Here is a 16,091-nt window from a genome sequence, read left to right as displayed (position 1 = left end):
TTCAAAGTTTTAATGTTGTTGTTATTAAGACTTGTTTGAGAATGATTTTTTAGCTAAGCAGAGGATATTGGGACAGGGAGAAGAAAAGAAATTTTCATTACTTCAAAAGGCACCATTTTTTAAATGCTTTGTCAGAGATGTGTTATGCTTGGTATTAACAAAATTTGTGTAATCCATTCTAATGGAGTGGTGAACATGGAACCTATAGATGGGAATTCAAAGATACATTAAAACTCTACCAAAGGAAAACAGTAATGGGAGTATCTCTGCTTTTTTGAGTTTAAAAGGAATGTGACTGTTGAGATGGGCAATTGCAAAGCAGGGATTTTTCTCATTTAGTGCTGGAACAAACATTTACAAATCAGCCTTGCAAGGAGAGCAGCAGCTAACTGCAGTCTGCTGTTGCCCTTGTATTCATGCTAAAAATTCTCCTTTTCAGCCCATCAATACTTTCTCACATCACCTCTTTGTGGTCTTAAACTACCAGAAAAAATAATTTCTTCTTTGAATTTAATTATAACACTTTTTTTGCATAAATTATTTTACTTTTACCTCCGCTTCAAGGATTAGATGAAAATTGTGGTTTAATATGCAACTATATTGTTTCAGATCTGACTTAGTATTTCACTGCTAAGCTCAATGTTATAGACCTAGAAGCTTGTTTGAAGATCCCTCCAATAATATTGCATGGGCATTAATCCATCCTTTCCACCCTATTCTTTTCATTGCTATAATTGTTTTCTTTTGATTTCCCTTTAAAATTGTGGTGGTGATGTGCCCCCATCCTGTCCCTACTCCCCCACCTCCAGCCTCACTGCATTCATGACACTGACCTTAATAAAAATGACTTAGAAGAGCCTTCACCAAGGTACTTGCCCTGAACATTTGTCAAAATTTGAAACACAATGCTTCAGGTGAATTTTGTAGAGTCTCCCAGGGCAGATATAAACACAGAATGTGCTTCTCAGCATTCCCAAAGACGGCATAATTCCTGGTTTGAGCATGGCAGCAAAACATGGAAGAGAAAATAATCTGCAAGGAAGATCGTATTTCCTTGCCAAAAAGGCAGTTCAGCATTTGAGGTGTCAGGAACCACTTTATGGGGTTTAAAGCACAGACCATAATAACAGCATATGTGCAGAAGGATATCAGAGAACTCCGAGCACACTGCAAGAATTCTTCTATGACATGAAGTTATTGCCTGCTAGAACAGGAACTCCAGTGTCCAGGTCTCACTTTGAACAGAGATAGATTCAGACAGATGGACTGATTTGTCAAAAGCTTCAGCATGACCTCAGATACCTCTTGTTCATCCATATAAGACAGATGATCTCTAACTATGCATTTTTCCTTGCATCTAGACCAAATGGCATCCAGATCTCAGCAGGAAAAGTAAGATGTCCTAATTGCCATTCCTATGATCCTAAAAATATGTATGTTGAAAATGTAGAGGGGCTACAGGCCACTTTCTTTGGTGCTGATTATGAAATTACACCAATTTGCCCCTGTGAATTTTTTTTAAAGTCCAGCGGCAAAAGAACATCCAACCCTGTACAGGAAGTACATAAGTACTCTGTATGAGGGCTCTTCAACAAAACCCAAGGAAGGATTTCCATTATTGACCAATAGACTTAATTTAATGGGGCATCTGCTTTTCAGTTGTACTTCCTCCCACAAAAGGTAATTGTTCTTAGTAACCTCATCACGCCACTTAACAGCAAGTGACCTCATGCCAGTTGCTTCTTCATGACTTTTCTTGTGTTTTATAGATCTGACCCCAACACACATCAGCTGGCAGCCGTCACTGAACGCAGCCAACCACCACACTGACAGATATGCCAACACCGAGCTGACTGTGAGGCGAGGACAGGCCTTCGGTATCACCCTGTACTTCAACAGACCCAGGCAGAATGGGGAGAGCCTGGGATTTGTCACTGAAATAGGTAACATTCCCACTGCTTGATCCATGTTCTCGGAGAACTGTAATCTTTCTCCCTTGTCGTTCTCTCCTTACTCTGTTTAGAGATGTGATTTTTTTTTTTTTTCTGCTGTATTTTAAATGCTTCCTGCACCCCGCTGTGCTCGGTTTCAAGTGTGAGGTAAATGTTGAAAGCACACTGTGGAATGCAAACCAGTGAGTCCTTCTTTCTGGCAGGACCGTCCCCCTCGGAGTCTCATCGCACAAGGGCAGCATTTAACCTCTCTGAGGCGCTGGGCAGTGGCTGGAGTGCTGTCCAAGGACCCAGCGACGCTGGAGCCATGAACTTCACAATATCCAGCCCAGCCAACGCTGTCATTGGGAGATACAACCTCTCCCTCCTTGTCACCTCAGGGAACAAGATCTTCTCCAGATACCTGGGCCAGTTTGTGTTACTCTTCAACCCTTGGTGCCCAGGTAGGTGCCGATGCCTTTGCCCATGAACACAGCTGACCTTGTTCTTTCCTGCCTGCACAGAGCTGCTCCCTCCAGCTGTCTCTCTTTGGGTCACCAGAGGCTGCAATCTCAGCTCTGTGCTCAGAGATCTGGTTTTACTACATAAAAATCTGCTGCCACCACCCCACCCTCTTTGTACCCTAACAAAATGTGCTCTGTTATATCACAGACTCTTCAGAACTGAGCACTCAGTTCAAAAAGATTACTTTTTCTGTAGACACAGGCTTCTCTGGGCAAACTCTTCCAGTGCATCACTGCCTTCTGGTAAAGAATTTCTTCCTAACAGCTAATGTGATTCTCTCCCTTTTTAGGTTATAACAGCTCCCCCTTGTCCTAGCACTCTCAGCCCATGTAAAGCATTGCTCTCCCTCCTTTTTAAGCCCCTTTAGGCACTGGAAGGCTGCAGTGAGGTCTCCCTGGAGCCCTCCTTCCCCAGGCTGAACACCTCCAGCTCTCCCAGCCTGGCTCCAGAGCTCAGAGCAGCTGTGTGGCCTCCTCTGGAGGCTCTAACAGGTTCACATCTTCCTTGGGCTGAGAGCCCCAGAACTGGATGCAGTGCTCCAGGCGGTATCTCACAGAGCCAAGGGGAAGAATTCCCTCCCTCAACCTCCTGCCCACCCCTCTGTTGGTGCATCCCAGGATGTGGTTGGCATTCTGGGCTATAGGCACACACTGCTGGCTCCTGTCCAATTCCCATGTTCTTCATTTTGGGTTGAAAATGGACGTCTCTTGTTGCTCCAACTTTTGATTTCTGCATTTCTTCTGCAACACGCTGAGGCAGCAAATTTCTAACCTCATGTTTTGCAACTATGCAATAGTCTAGAAACCTAGAGTAGCCTGAAAACATGACACTCTAGTGCTAAGAGAACTCTTAGCCAGCCCAGTGAGTAAACAGCTTATAAAAGAAAAGTAGCCACAATCATCCACTGTTTTTTTCCATGACCATATGTTAGTCAAGAGCCACTAAGAAATGCGTCAATAGCCAAGATGAAAAAAGCTGCTAATTACCTCAACAAGTCCTGGAAGACAGAAATAATTATACAAATATGTCCAGGAAACTCAGACCATCTCTGTAGAGTCCTGAGGGAAAAAACCCTCCCTAGAAACCCCTGAAAAATAATTTGTGTGTAACTTGTAATTGATGGAAACCACACTGCAGGGACAGCAATATTTGACAGCTCCTGAACTGGAACACCAGCGTGGCAACGGTATTCAAGAGACCAAACTCTTCTCAGATGAAAACATAAAATTTAAGCTGTGTCCATTACAATTTTAAACTAATAATTTTGTGGAAGGGTCCTCCAGATTTCCCAGATGCAATGGCTACTGCCAGATAAAAGGGAGTATCCTTAATGCTGAATGAAGGATGCTGCTGAATGAGTTCTGCAGAGTGCAATCGCTCCCTGATCCTGAAAAACAGGAACAGATTCAGTTTGAGGGTATATCACCACTATTGTAAGTGTCATAGCAGAAGGGAAATGGGAAATGTATTTTCTTGGCAAAGGATAAATGGCAAATCTGGTCTGTAGATTTGGTTCCAGGTGGGAGATTAATCCTTAAACTGAGGAATACAGTAATTAATTCATTAACTGTAATATCAATACAGAACTACTTATAAGAAAACAGTCAGGACTAGAGATGAAAAAAAAAAAATACTAGGTTGAAGAAAAGCTACTAGAGAGTGGAGCTTTAAGTGTCATCTGAAAAAACACTCAGATCAAATAGTGTTGACATGCTGACTTTGACATGCTGACATTAAACAGCATTGTCCATGCCCAGATGGGCTGGGACAACTGGCTGACCTTAGAGAGCGAAGAAGGTGAGAAGAAATAAGATATAATAATAGGAAATACAACACCCCTAGGGAGAAATAACAATGATTTTAGTGACAGACTTATCACCTGGAAATCATGAAGAATGTGAAAGCCCTTGTTAATCAAAGAACAAGAACCAAAATGAAATGGCCCTGAAAAAGTAAAATGCAATCTTAGCTGTATAAGAGAAAACAGTTAGATTTAAATGTTAATGCCATTGGATGAGATGACAAGAATTAAACCATGTTCAGTCAAGGGTTGCTAGGATAAATGAACACATGAAAAATCTTCTGGACCAGAAAAAATAATAATTAAAAAAAAAGAATTAGCTCAGCAAGCTATAAGCATTTATTGAGACCACACAAACATTAAGGGAGGAAAAAAATATATGTTCTTCAAGGGATTATACAAGGACATCTATATTGCTCAGAATAATAAACTCACAAAGCTAGAAGAATCTTAGAAAGTCATCTAGTCCCACACCAAGGCTCTAAAGCAGGTTCAGTTCAGCACTTAAGTCATTCCTGAGAAGTCTTGAATTCCTTCTTAATGACCAGCCATTAGGGAAGCTCCAGCACCTCCCCTGGCAATTCCTTCCAATAAAACACAAGCTTTCTATTAGATCTTTATCCTAGTAACTAACCAAATCTTTCTTGCTTCGACTTCAGTATATAATTTCTTGTCCTACTTATGATTGACACCACAATAGATTTGATTTCCCCCTGCCCCATCCTCTTCACAAGAATTTCTGGAATTGATTTCAATGCTTGCCCCATTCCTCACTCCCATTTTCTTCCTACCTTAAATAATTCTGTGTTAATTCATACTTCAGATTTTCAGGAATGCTGAGCATTCTTAGTGCTCCTCCCACTTTTTCCAACTAGTCTACAACTTGAAGTGCAGCACCTGAAACTGCACTTAGATCTCCATGTCCATGCCACCCCAAAACCTCAGGAATCAACAGTGATGATATTATTTTCTAAAAAGTGTGGACAACAACCACAAAAACAGATTTATATCACACGATGCAATTTTTAAAATAAACTGCAATCTTTTTGTTTGCAGGAGGGGAAGGATGGGAAGTGCCCATAGGAAGGTAAAGAAGTTGATTCAATAAAATAGAAAAGCTGGTCTTTTTTTATGTATTTCCTGAAGTCCTGAACCTTTCAGAAAATATCTTTAAACATTATAGAATTAAAAGCAGAGCTAAGCAGATATTGCTACCTGAAGAGTGACCAAAACAACCTAAACCTCTGTGAGAACCTGTGCTTTCACAGCAGCTAAATACTGTGCCATAAACTTGGAGAAAAAATGAGGAACAGTGAACTCCAAGTGAATGGCTGAGCAGAATAGCATTTCGATAGGACTTTGGATCAGGCAAGCAAAGGTCCTCATTGACGAATCTTAAAACAAGACAAACACATCTGGAAAAGAGAGAAAAATGTCATTTATGTGGTTCTTTTCAATTATCTATTCCAGTTCTAACTACCCTGAGAAGACAGAAAAATGTGGTGAGCTGGCCTGGGCTTTTGTCTCTCTTCCTCACAGAGATACAATGTGCAGACAGGGGACATTTAGATAATACACAAGGCTACACTAAAAGTAGGGGGAAAAAATTAAGTAGTATAATATGGATCCTTCTTTCACCCCCCCACCCCCCCCCACACACACACACCTTCCCTGACCATATATAAAAACAGGCATCACTGAAACTGTTCATGGAGCTGTAACAATTCCATTTTGCAAATAGAATTTTTCTCTTGCTAAATCAGGACAAAAATGTTTCTGAAAGGTTGCTGGTATTCTCAGCTTTAAGTCTGCCCAACTTGGTTTTCAGGTGATGATGTCTACATGTCCAATGAAAATGAGAGACAAGAATATGTTCTAAATGAAAATGGGATAATCTTTGTGGGCAATGCAAGGTATATTGAAGCAAGAGGGTGGTATTATGGACAGGTAAGTCACAAGGAATTTGTTTGGACTCTCATTCTGTCTCCTACAGCCTTTATCTTACCATTATTTGCTGTTTATGTAATAACTGCACAGACCTGTGGAGCTTAACTTATGGTTTGCTCACAGTGTGCCCCACTGCCCCTATCACCTTTGGGCTGGGATATCTCAGAAAGGAGGAACTGCAGTAAAATCTCCTTTAATTCGGTTTGTGAAACCATCCATTTCCTCAAAAATGTGTCTTATCTGACCACAGTTTCAAGACCTTCTAAACATCTGTCTCACCATGCTTGATCTGAGCCTGTACTACCGTCAGGACCCAGCCATGGATGTGTCACGAAGAGGAGATCCTAAATACGTGGGCCGAGTAATCAGTTCTATGGTAAGAAATGGAAAACTTAACCCCAACCCCAGATGAGTTAGCAGAAAGCACCACTGAGACTCAGCCACCTGCACCCTAAGCAGTAGAATGAGGTAGATACAGCTCATTCCAGACAAATAAGTACATGCATTCTGTCCATTGGCCTCTTTTTAGATCAATGGAAATGATAACGACAATGGAGTTCTCCTGGGGAAGTGGCAAGGAAGTTTCCACTCGCATGAGAACCCATCCAGATGGGATGGCAGCGTGGTGATCCTCAAGAAATGGCGTCAGGACAACTACAGGCCTGTTCAGTACGGCCAGTGCTGGGTTTTTGCAGGTGTGATGTGCACAGGTAAGCTGCAAGGGTAGAGGACTGGGGTGAAATGGAGGCACCTGGGCCCTCTGGTTTTATCAAAGCTACGAAGCAATAATTTCTACAAAAGGAACAGTGCTGTGAAGAGCACTAATGCTGAAGAATCACAAAATATTTAGATGCTTTGTTTCTCAGATATTTGTAATCATTGAACTAAAGCCGTGTGGGTTCTGTTGCATTTCTTGCTCGTGTGTTTTTTTATAAAATATATTTCAGTTTTGAGGTGCTTGGGGATTCCAACTCGTTTGGTTTCAAATTTTAACTCTGCCCATGATGTGGATAGAAACCTGAGTATCGATAAGTACTATGACAGCTCTGGAAGGAGTCTTAACATCAGCAAGGATTCCACATGGTAAATATCATTTCTTCCATCTCACCAACAACAGAGGGGCTGTAGGAGACTTAAAAACATGAGCACTGGTAGTACAAAAGCAATGGAGTGGCCAAAATGTAATACAACCATCTAAATTAACACTGCAGACATCCATTTTGAAAACAAACAAACAACGTACTTCATGATTTTCTCCCTCCCTGCCCTGAGGTCTATACCTCAAAAGCAGGCAGTAAATCTGCCCTTTGAAAGAGGTACTGTAACCTGAGAGTTTGTGTCTCAGTTTAGAGTTTAGAATATTTTTTAAAAAAAAATTCACTACTACTCCCCAGTTGGAAGTTTGCATGACTGTATTATCGTGCTTTTTGGACATTGCTCTTTGTCTCCAGGGATTATCATGTCTGGAACGAAAGCTGGTTCATTCGCCCAGACCTGGGAAGACCATACAATGGGTGGCAGGTTCTAGATGCAACTCCACAAGAACAAAGCAGAGGTAACAGCCTAAGTTCTCAGCCTGACTTAAGAGTCCCTCTCCAAACTGAGCACAACTAATAAAGTTTAACCTTTTTTTTTTCTTCTTCTTATTTTTTTCCCCTGCATTTTAGGAATTTTTCAGTGTGGCCCTGCATCTGTCTTAGCCATCAAAGAAGGTGAAGTAAACCTGGATTACGACACCTTGTTTGTGTACTCAGAGGTGAACGCTGACTGCAACAGATGGATTGTGTACAATGATGGAACTAAGAAAAGAGTTTATTGTGATACTGAAATCATTGGCAGGTCTATCAGCACCAAAGCTGTGGGCAGCAATGGCCGTGTGGATATCACTGCTAACTACAAATATCCAGAAGGTAGAGGAATTAGCACAAATGGTCTCCTATTATTGCCTACTGAATCCTTGGTGCTGGGAAGCTACAGTGGGTAACATGCTTAGTTTAAACATATCTCCCCTACCTTCAGAAAATGTTTCTGCTCAGATTACTTTCTTAATACTCTGGGTGTGATATTTCTGGGTTTATGCATTCAGTAGCTTCCTTATTAAGGAACAATACAAAATATACTTTAGTCCCTTCCACAGAAGTGTAAAATTTAATGCATACACAAGACAGGGCCATAAAATACATTTTACTACCCAAGACAGACAAACCCTCAGGGATTCACTCCTGTGTTTTAGTGCAACCGTGTTTAATACAGAGGCTGGCTGTCATCAGATCAGCAGGGTATCACTCAGCATACTACTTCATGGTCTGACCAGAGAAAAAGAAATCTCACTCCTAAAAAAGACAACTGCATCATATTTCATTTTAGTGATTTATTCACCTTGTAACAGTAGTGAAAAACCTGAACGGAGGCTTAATGAAGACACAGAGAGCTTTTAGGTATGGCATATTTCTGAGTGATGCTGACACCCTGAATTGGTCTGAAAAACTTTACACTGCGGAAGTGCATTTGCAACAAAAGCGGAATTTTACTTGGTTCTCTGCTTCCACCAGGTTCTTCTGAGGAAAGACGAGTCTATAAAAAGGCCTTGGCTAAGATATTGGGAACAAGCGTCACAGAAGGACGCACAGACTCTCCTGGGGGAGGATCTTCAGAGACAATGAGAAACCCTGGGATTGCTGGGAAATTCAAGCTGGCTGAGCCTCCAGTTTTTGGCAAAGACATTAACCTAATCCTGGTCCTCAACAACCTCTCCTCCGACCGCAAGAGCGTGAGGGTGGACATGAGCGCCTCCACCATCCTGTACACAAGGAGAACAGTGACAGAGATCCTGAAGGCAGCCACTTCTGTGGAGCTTGGTCCTAGACAAGGTAAATTTAATGTCCCTAAGGAGCCAATATAGATCTGTTCCTAGCCACAGGAAGGCAACTGGAAGGAAGAGGCATCAGTGTAATAGCTGTATCAGCTTTGTAGTGCATCTACTCATTCCACCTCTTGGTAGCATTGTTTATGAGTACATTTTACTTTTTTTTTTTCTTCCCCCTCGGAAAATTTTCACTAGTTCAAGCATTAATTGGATGTTTCATGATACGTTACATAGAAGGCTTCACTTAGGTTATAGCTCCAGAAGCAGCACTATGTGTGTGTGTCATGGTTTTTATATATATATTTATATATGTGCATGTGTGTGTGTGGTGATTATTATACAGGAACCCACCTTACTCTTAATAAATAAAAAAAGTCTGGTGTGTGCCTTCTGGCACTCAACAGGCAGCACTTGAAAAAAAATCAAGTAGCAAAAAGTTTAAAAATTACAGTGAACCTCTGTCTCTCTTTTGAAGAGTCAAGACTATTGAATTTATTATAGAGATCTTTTTCATCCCCAGGGGCTACAAAGATAAACATTTTTCCCATACACAGCAGAAAAGTTGTAGGACTACAGTGAGCAGCTGACCAGGTCACTTGAAAAGGAACTCTGTGAAACTTGACCCAAACTTTCTTCTTGACTGAGGTAAAATAAAGAGGATGTAAAGAGGGAATAGATTAAAATGGTTATACCTCTAATCATAAGAAGTACAAAGGGTCAGGGAATCCACTGAAATGCAGATGAGCAGACTCCCTCAGTTTCAGGCCAAAATCCTCTATTCAAAACTGTAAGGGTCAAATGAGTTAAAGCAGGCAAGGATCACCAGAAAAGGGAAATACACAATCAGTCTCACAAGAAGGAAATATAAACAAACTCCACTGCCACCTTTTTTCTCTTGAGTAATTAACAAAACCCCTCACTATAACTCTTTTTTTCTTTAGCTTGCTTTGAAAATGTAATGGTTCCTAAAAATATATCTGAATTCTAGGAAAGCATATCCGGGTAAAGATCCCTTATACTCATTATGGAAAATATCTGACTACTGACAAAAGGATCCAAGTTACTGCTTTGTGTGAAGTCATGCGCACACACGGGCTGAAGCTGCTGGTGGAGAAGACAATCATTTTAGAGGACACAAACATCATCATTAAGGTGAACAATTTTCTCCCTGATGTTCTGAACAGATGCTGAAAGGTCTTTCTGGAGCTCAAATCTTAAGATGAGAATATGGGGATAAAAGCATCACTCTTAGGCTGCCATTTCAGATGTTGTTCTAAAACTCTGCCTGCCTGAATTGAGAATGCAAGGATGTGAGAGGCCAGTTCGGAACCTTGGCCTGAATCTGCCTGGTTTTTCAGAACAGCTCTGTTACCTTTTTTTTCCCCCCAGTCACAAGCCACTGCCTTATGTTCCGCAGTACTTGTTTTCATTCCATGTATTGGCAAGTGCTTGTGCTGTCCTTAAAGAACTTTGCCAAAATACAGATTTAAACCCTTAAATCTAACCAGTGCTAGAGCCAGCTCATATTGTTTTAGCACTTTAATCCTAATCAAAGATGTGCCAAAAAAGAAAAAAAAGCCACTCAGAAACCAAAAGATAGGACAGGCTTCATGGGGCATGTCTGTGTAGCCAGGGCTCTGTTTCACCGAAATTACGCACAAAATATTGCAGACAGTTGGGCAGCTCTATTGAGCTAAGCCACATCCAGCTTTCAAACACTAGGGAAGCCACTTGCAACTCCACTGAATTCTGACTCCAGGGAAGCAAAAACCAGGGAGTGATCAGAAATGTGTTGTGTCCCTCAGCTGCCCCGGAGGGTTGTGGTGAACAAAGCTGTGTCTCTGGAGATCTCGTACGCCAACCCCCTGCCGGAGCCCGTGAGCCGCTGTGTGCTGCTGGTGACTCTCATGAACCAACAGGTCAAGATAAAGTAAGTGCAACCTCAGCAAACACTCACTGCTCCCAGCATGACCAACAGCACGTCTAATTTCTCAAAGAGAAAGAAGGAAAAAAAAAAAAACCCACACTTGACTTGTCTTTTTTTTGTATTTTCTGTTTCTGAAAACAAAAATGCCACCAAATATATGTAGATATATGATTCCTTAATCATGTGGTGTTTTTTCCACATAGAGCTTCTTTGACAACTCAGACTGGCTAACATTCTTCTTTCCTGGGAAAGCAAATTCACATGTCAAATTCTTTTGTCTCTCTGCAGCTTATTCTACAGTTTGGCTTTCTGTTTTTATCTTCATATAAAATACCCTGATACTACAAAGATAATTAGACTAAAGCACACGAGTCAGACACTCCCCTTGGTTTAGCCCAAACAAAAAGTTGTTCTGTTCTCCTTTAAAGCAGGAAAAAACTTGCCTTTCCAAAACATTAAAGCAAATTGCTCTTTTTATTTCTTTTCTCCAGACTCTGCTGCTTTATGGATCAGCTCAGTGTTGAGTAATAACTTGTATTTCCTAAAGTTTCTTCTATTGTAAAACAGCCTGACTTGCTTTGGCTGAGGAACTATTTGAACTTAATAATCCATAAAAAAAAAGAAAACATTATTCCAGTAAAAGACTAAGCCAATTTAGGCCAAAAGGGGATACAAACCAAAGCACAATGGCCATTAGAAAAATCATTATTGCCAAAATAGATATGAACCAAGCAGTCATTGGACAGAGTACTGACCTTTGACATCAGAGTTTTTCTATTCTGAGTTTGTGCTGACTATCCAAATTTGCATGCAGCCCTAAGATGGAGCTGTGACATTGCATCTCTCTTTTCCATAATTCCATCTGAGAGTAAAGGAAGATGGTGCTGTCCTTTCTCATTTCTTAGTCTACACAAAGTCTCAAATCCTCAATAATTCTCAAACCCCAAGGCTGGGTCACAAGTAACTGCAGTTCTGTTTCTTGGGAATCTCATAAAGGACAATGCAAGCCTGAACTAAATTATTTTTCTTGCTCTTCTTTTTTTTTTTTTTCAGCTTGGCAAGACTGGCACCGAGGGAGAGATCAAAAATTTATTTTGAGTTCACACCTCGCAGGGCTGGGCCCTTACAGCTGCAAGTAGACTTCTCTTGTGACAAATTTTCACACGTTAAGGGATTTGTAACAATTGCAGTAGCACCTGCATAAATGTGATGGAATCAACCTTCCATTTCAGCATAAACACAAGACACTCTCCTCTGTAGAGGGACAGTGGAGGCAAAAAGGAACTTTGCACAAAATCGGTGACATTGCAATAGAATCAAGTCTGCTTTCATGGTGCTTAATTATTTAGTCTTTAATTGTATTTCTCTTTTCTCCCACCCCCTGACAAAAGAAAGAAATGAAGCCCCTTCTTTGTAGAAATAGTTTCCCTATTTTCAAATCTCATTCTGTTAAGCTCTCAGTTTTGACTTTTCCCTCAGATAATTAATACAATTTCTTTTCAACCACATTCTAATTGTCAGCAATAAATAAAAATTATTCTCATCTGTATTGTTTTGTTATGATTTATACATTCCATGGGGGTATTACAAGAAATGACAAGACTGAGGAAAAGTTCTTTTTTTTCTTCATTTCACGAGCCACTAACCTAGAAGAGTGCAACATTTCCTCCATTGTTGACCTAATTTCTGTATTTGTGACACCTCTAATTCTGGGAATGGGGAGGAAAAAAGCCTGGGAAGGCTGGGAAAAGTGATGTTTGGGGTCCACAGCAGTATTTGTGTAGCCTGTGGGCACAGGCTTGTCACAGAGAGAAGAACACATGTACATATTCAAAACAGTAATTTAATCCTAATGCAGCCTGGGAGTCCCAGGCACCACAGAGCACAGGGAGGGTTTTGCAATAGTGTGGCAGCCAGCAACACAGGGTAAATAACTCCTCTTTCCCACCAGTGTAAGGCCACTGAGGACAAGGGACACATTTGTCTTCAAACCCTCCCCTGGCTCCCTCAGGGGCAGCGCAGACCCCACGCTTGTCAGGGTCTGCAGACAGGAGCCTCTTTTGTGGGTTCCCCATCCCAGCATTTCCAGGCACCAGGTGTCCCCTGAAACCCATCTGTAAGTAGCTGTAAGGCTTCCCAGTTCCTGCAGCTCTCCAGAGCTGACCAGGTACAGGAGCTGCCAGGGCAGCCTCAGAGCAGGATGTGGGGCAATCGTGGTGTGCAAACAGCTCTGCCAAGCCTGAAGAGCTACCTTGGCTTTGTGGCTTACCAAAAGTGTGAACCAGACTTAACAAGCCACAAGAGAGATGTCAGGAATTATGGACATGGGCATTTTTGTCTGACAGCTGATCATGTTTCAAAGTCTGAGGGATCCAGACATAATCACAGATTTTTACAAAAAAAAAAAACAAAAAAAAAACCAAAAAACAAAACAAAACAAAACAAAAAAAAAAAAATAGAAATCCCTTTAGATTCTCTTTTATTTATTTATTTGTTTGATTGTTTGTTTGTTTGTTTGAATTGCAGGCAATTAATTTGCCTTTTTAGTTCCTGGCAATCTTGATATGAAAGTGGAAACAAAACAGGAAACAGAACTGAAAAAAAGACCCAAGGTAGAATGTAGAGGTGAGGAAAATAAGAGATTATCCCTTCTCCTGACACCACTTACTCTTCATTACAGCCCACTGTAAGTCCAGAGCAGTCTGCAACTTACTCTTGGGACAAATTGACAGGGCATGGTTTTAGATAAACTGTTACACAGGGTGAGGGATGAGGGAGGAGAGGGCAGGAGGGAGCTGCAGGAGCAGAGCGCCTGTAATTACAGTGGGCAGGGCTCACACCAGTAAAGCAGCTCTGTAGCTTCCTCCAGGGCCCAACCAACCTTGCCAAGCCAAACAGCTACAGAGAAACTATGTGCATGTATGATGAGCACCAAACTACAAAGAAAAATTATTAGAAGCAGAGGCAGCCATTAAACACTTCTCTTTACTTAACACAAGTCCCCCATCACAGCTGACTGCACAACAATGCCCCCTCCCCTGGCAAGTGCTGCTCCTTAGAGAAGAAATGCAGATTATAGGTAATAATGAGATAATGAGAAGGAAGCATTTTTACAATAGTGTTGTGGCAAAGACAGAATGAACTATATGCAGTTATGTGGAAGATCTTTGGACAGATGCCTTTAAAAGAAAAAAAAAAAAAAAAGTGGGGAAAAAAGCCACCTGAAGTAACATTAATTACTATTAATCTACTTGGATCACTCCATGGTCTACAGAGCTGTACTGTACCATAGGTATGTTAGTCTACACTTGCCCTCTGTACATAGGGCCCCCAAAAACCTAAACTGACACAAACCAAAGCATCTAAAATTAATTTGCTTCTGTCTGCTTAAGATAATATTTCCTTCATTGGACCCAGTTCCGGACACTTTCCTCTCTAAATGCCAGGACTGATTATCATCTTTCCTCAGTAATTCACCAGTTTTACATAAGGATAATTGGATTCAAGATTGTGCAATTAAATCAGTCATCAGTGGATGCTCACGTAGGATATCACTACAAAAACAGTGGCTACCGACCACAGGTCACACCCAGCTTGTATAAACTCCAGCCTAAGTAGCCAAGTCCAGCCCTGAGCCTTTCATTACTGGTGCTGGTGGAAGAGGATTTAGAATGTTCTTGCACACTTTTGTAACCGTAACCTGAGCTACGCACAAGTGTGGAAAAGAAGAAAGAATCCTTATGGCAGGTAAGTTCATCCAGCCTGATGGCTCCAGACATCCCTCTTCCAAACCACTATTTGCTGAGGAAACAATATAAATTACATCTAGCTGCTCTCTCAGGAACTTTGCTCTTTTAGCTTAAGTGTGTTGTTTTTTCTACTAGAACTGATTTTCTTTTTTCTTTTATTATCATGGGTCTTGAATCTTTTTTTTTTTCCATTAACACATAAAAGTAGGGTAAGAAAGTATTTTTCTATCATATCAATTAACTGCTCTATCCAGTGCTTTTGCAGCCACCTAATTAAACTATTGGCTAGTGACTGGGGCATCAAACTGCTACATGGAAATCCCAGGCTCTAAGATCAGATGAAGCAATGCCTCAGCCAGGTCACTTGGTGGCCCCTGGACTCCCAAGAGGGTCTCTGCCAGCTGAGTGCTGCTTGTCTGGGATTGCAGTCGCTGTGCTCACTCCACGCTGACTGCGCAGATCTCGAGTCAGACACGGGTACCATGGAATACTCACACACAGACTACGGTTCAGCCTAAAGATGTTTTCCTCTTAGAGCTTCAGCTTCCAGCCAAAAGGCAAAGAGAACCCTGTGTGCACCATGGTCAGCATCTTCAGCAGTGACCACCAGGCTTTTCCTTCTGAGCACGCTCCCAATGCCTGTGCATTACAGGATGGACACCCAAACAAATTTTTGGCCAATTGCACACTAGCAGAATTATAGAAAATTAGTTTTCCTCATAGGTACTGAAAGAAGAAGAAGAAATTATAAGATTGAAATTGAAACTGTGAAGATCAAAACGAGGATAAATTTGAGATTCACGTGGACAAAAGACTGGCATCAAGCTTTACTGTGCTCTTGCCCCATATAGGGAACTTTTCTTCCTGATCTCTTGTACGTATTCTCTAGAAATGCCTGTGCAGCCATGAACTTTGCAAGGCAAATTGAACTATTGATGCAGTAAATTGTTAGAGCAAACCAATGCTGGCTGCTGCCTTCTTTATCTTTCCCCCTTCTGCTCACTTCCCCTCTTCCTCTGTTGGACATCTTGTCCTTGCCTGCACTCTTGACAGTCTTTAGCAGCACTGTTTGGGTCCTTCAGCATCAGAGCCTCACTAATATCAAGCCCATGGTTTGGTTGCCATTAAATCTTCTACGCATGAAATTTTTATTTGCAGATGTGCAAAATGCTCTCAGTTTCCTGCATCCCTGCAGAGCTCACAACACGTGGTGCTCCCTGCCCCACGGAGCCTGGGATACACATGGATAAAGAGCAGCGAGGCAAACGGACTCCTTTTCAAACCCTGAGTCCAAAGTGCCCTTCAGAAACACCTTCTAAGTCACTCTTAAATTAGAGGACTTGAT

At 41.5% G+C, this 16,091-nt stretch overlaps 1 protein-coding gene across 1 annotated transcript; it reads left to right on the top strand.

The window, feature by feature from the left end:
* Positions 1-1,729: 1,729 nt before the first annotated feature.
* On the top strand, positions 1,730-12,201 carry LOC120760276 (protein-glutamine gamma-glutamyltransferase 6-like). Its single transcript, XM_040080315.1, is given in 12 exon segments — positions 1,730-1,943; positions 2,156-2,395; positions 6,086-6,204; positions 6,455-6,580; positions 6,734-6,914; positions 7,152-7,287; positions 7,656-7,759; positions 7,872-8,114; positions 8,757-9,074; positions 10,059-10,222; positions 10,876-11,000; positions 12,051-12,201. Coding segments are annotated over 12 exon segments (2,121 nt in total).
* Positions 12,202-16,091: the final 3,890 nt, after the last annotated feature.

Source organism: Hirundo rustica, chromosome 16, assembly GCF_015227805.2.
Source record: "Hirundo rustica isolate bHirRus1 chromosome 16, bHirRus1.pri.v3, whole genome shotgun sequence".
Lineage (NCBI taxonomy): Eukaryota > Metazoa > Chordata > Aves > Passeriformes > Hirundinidae > Hirundo > Hirundo rustica.
Note: the sequence above shows the minus strand (reverse complement) of the source record. Positions and strands in the feature narration are given on the sequence as shown.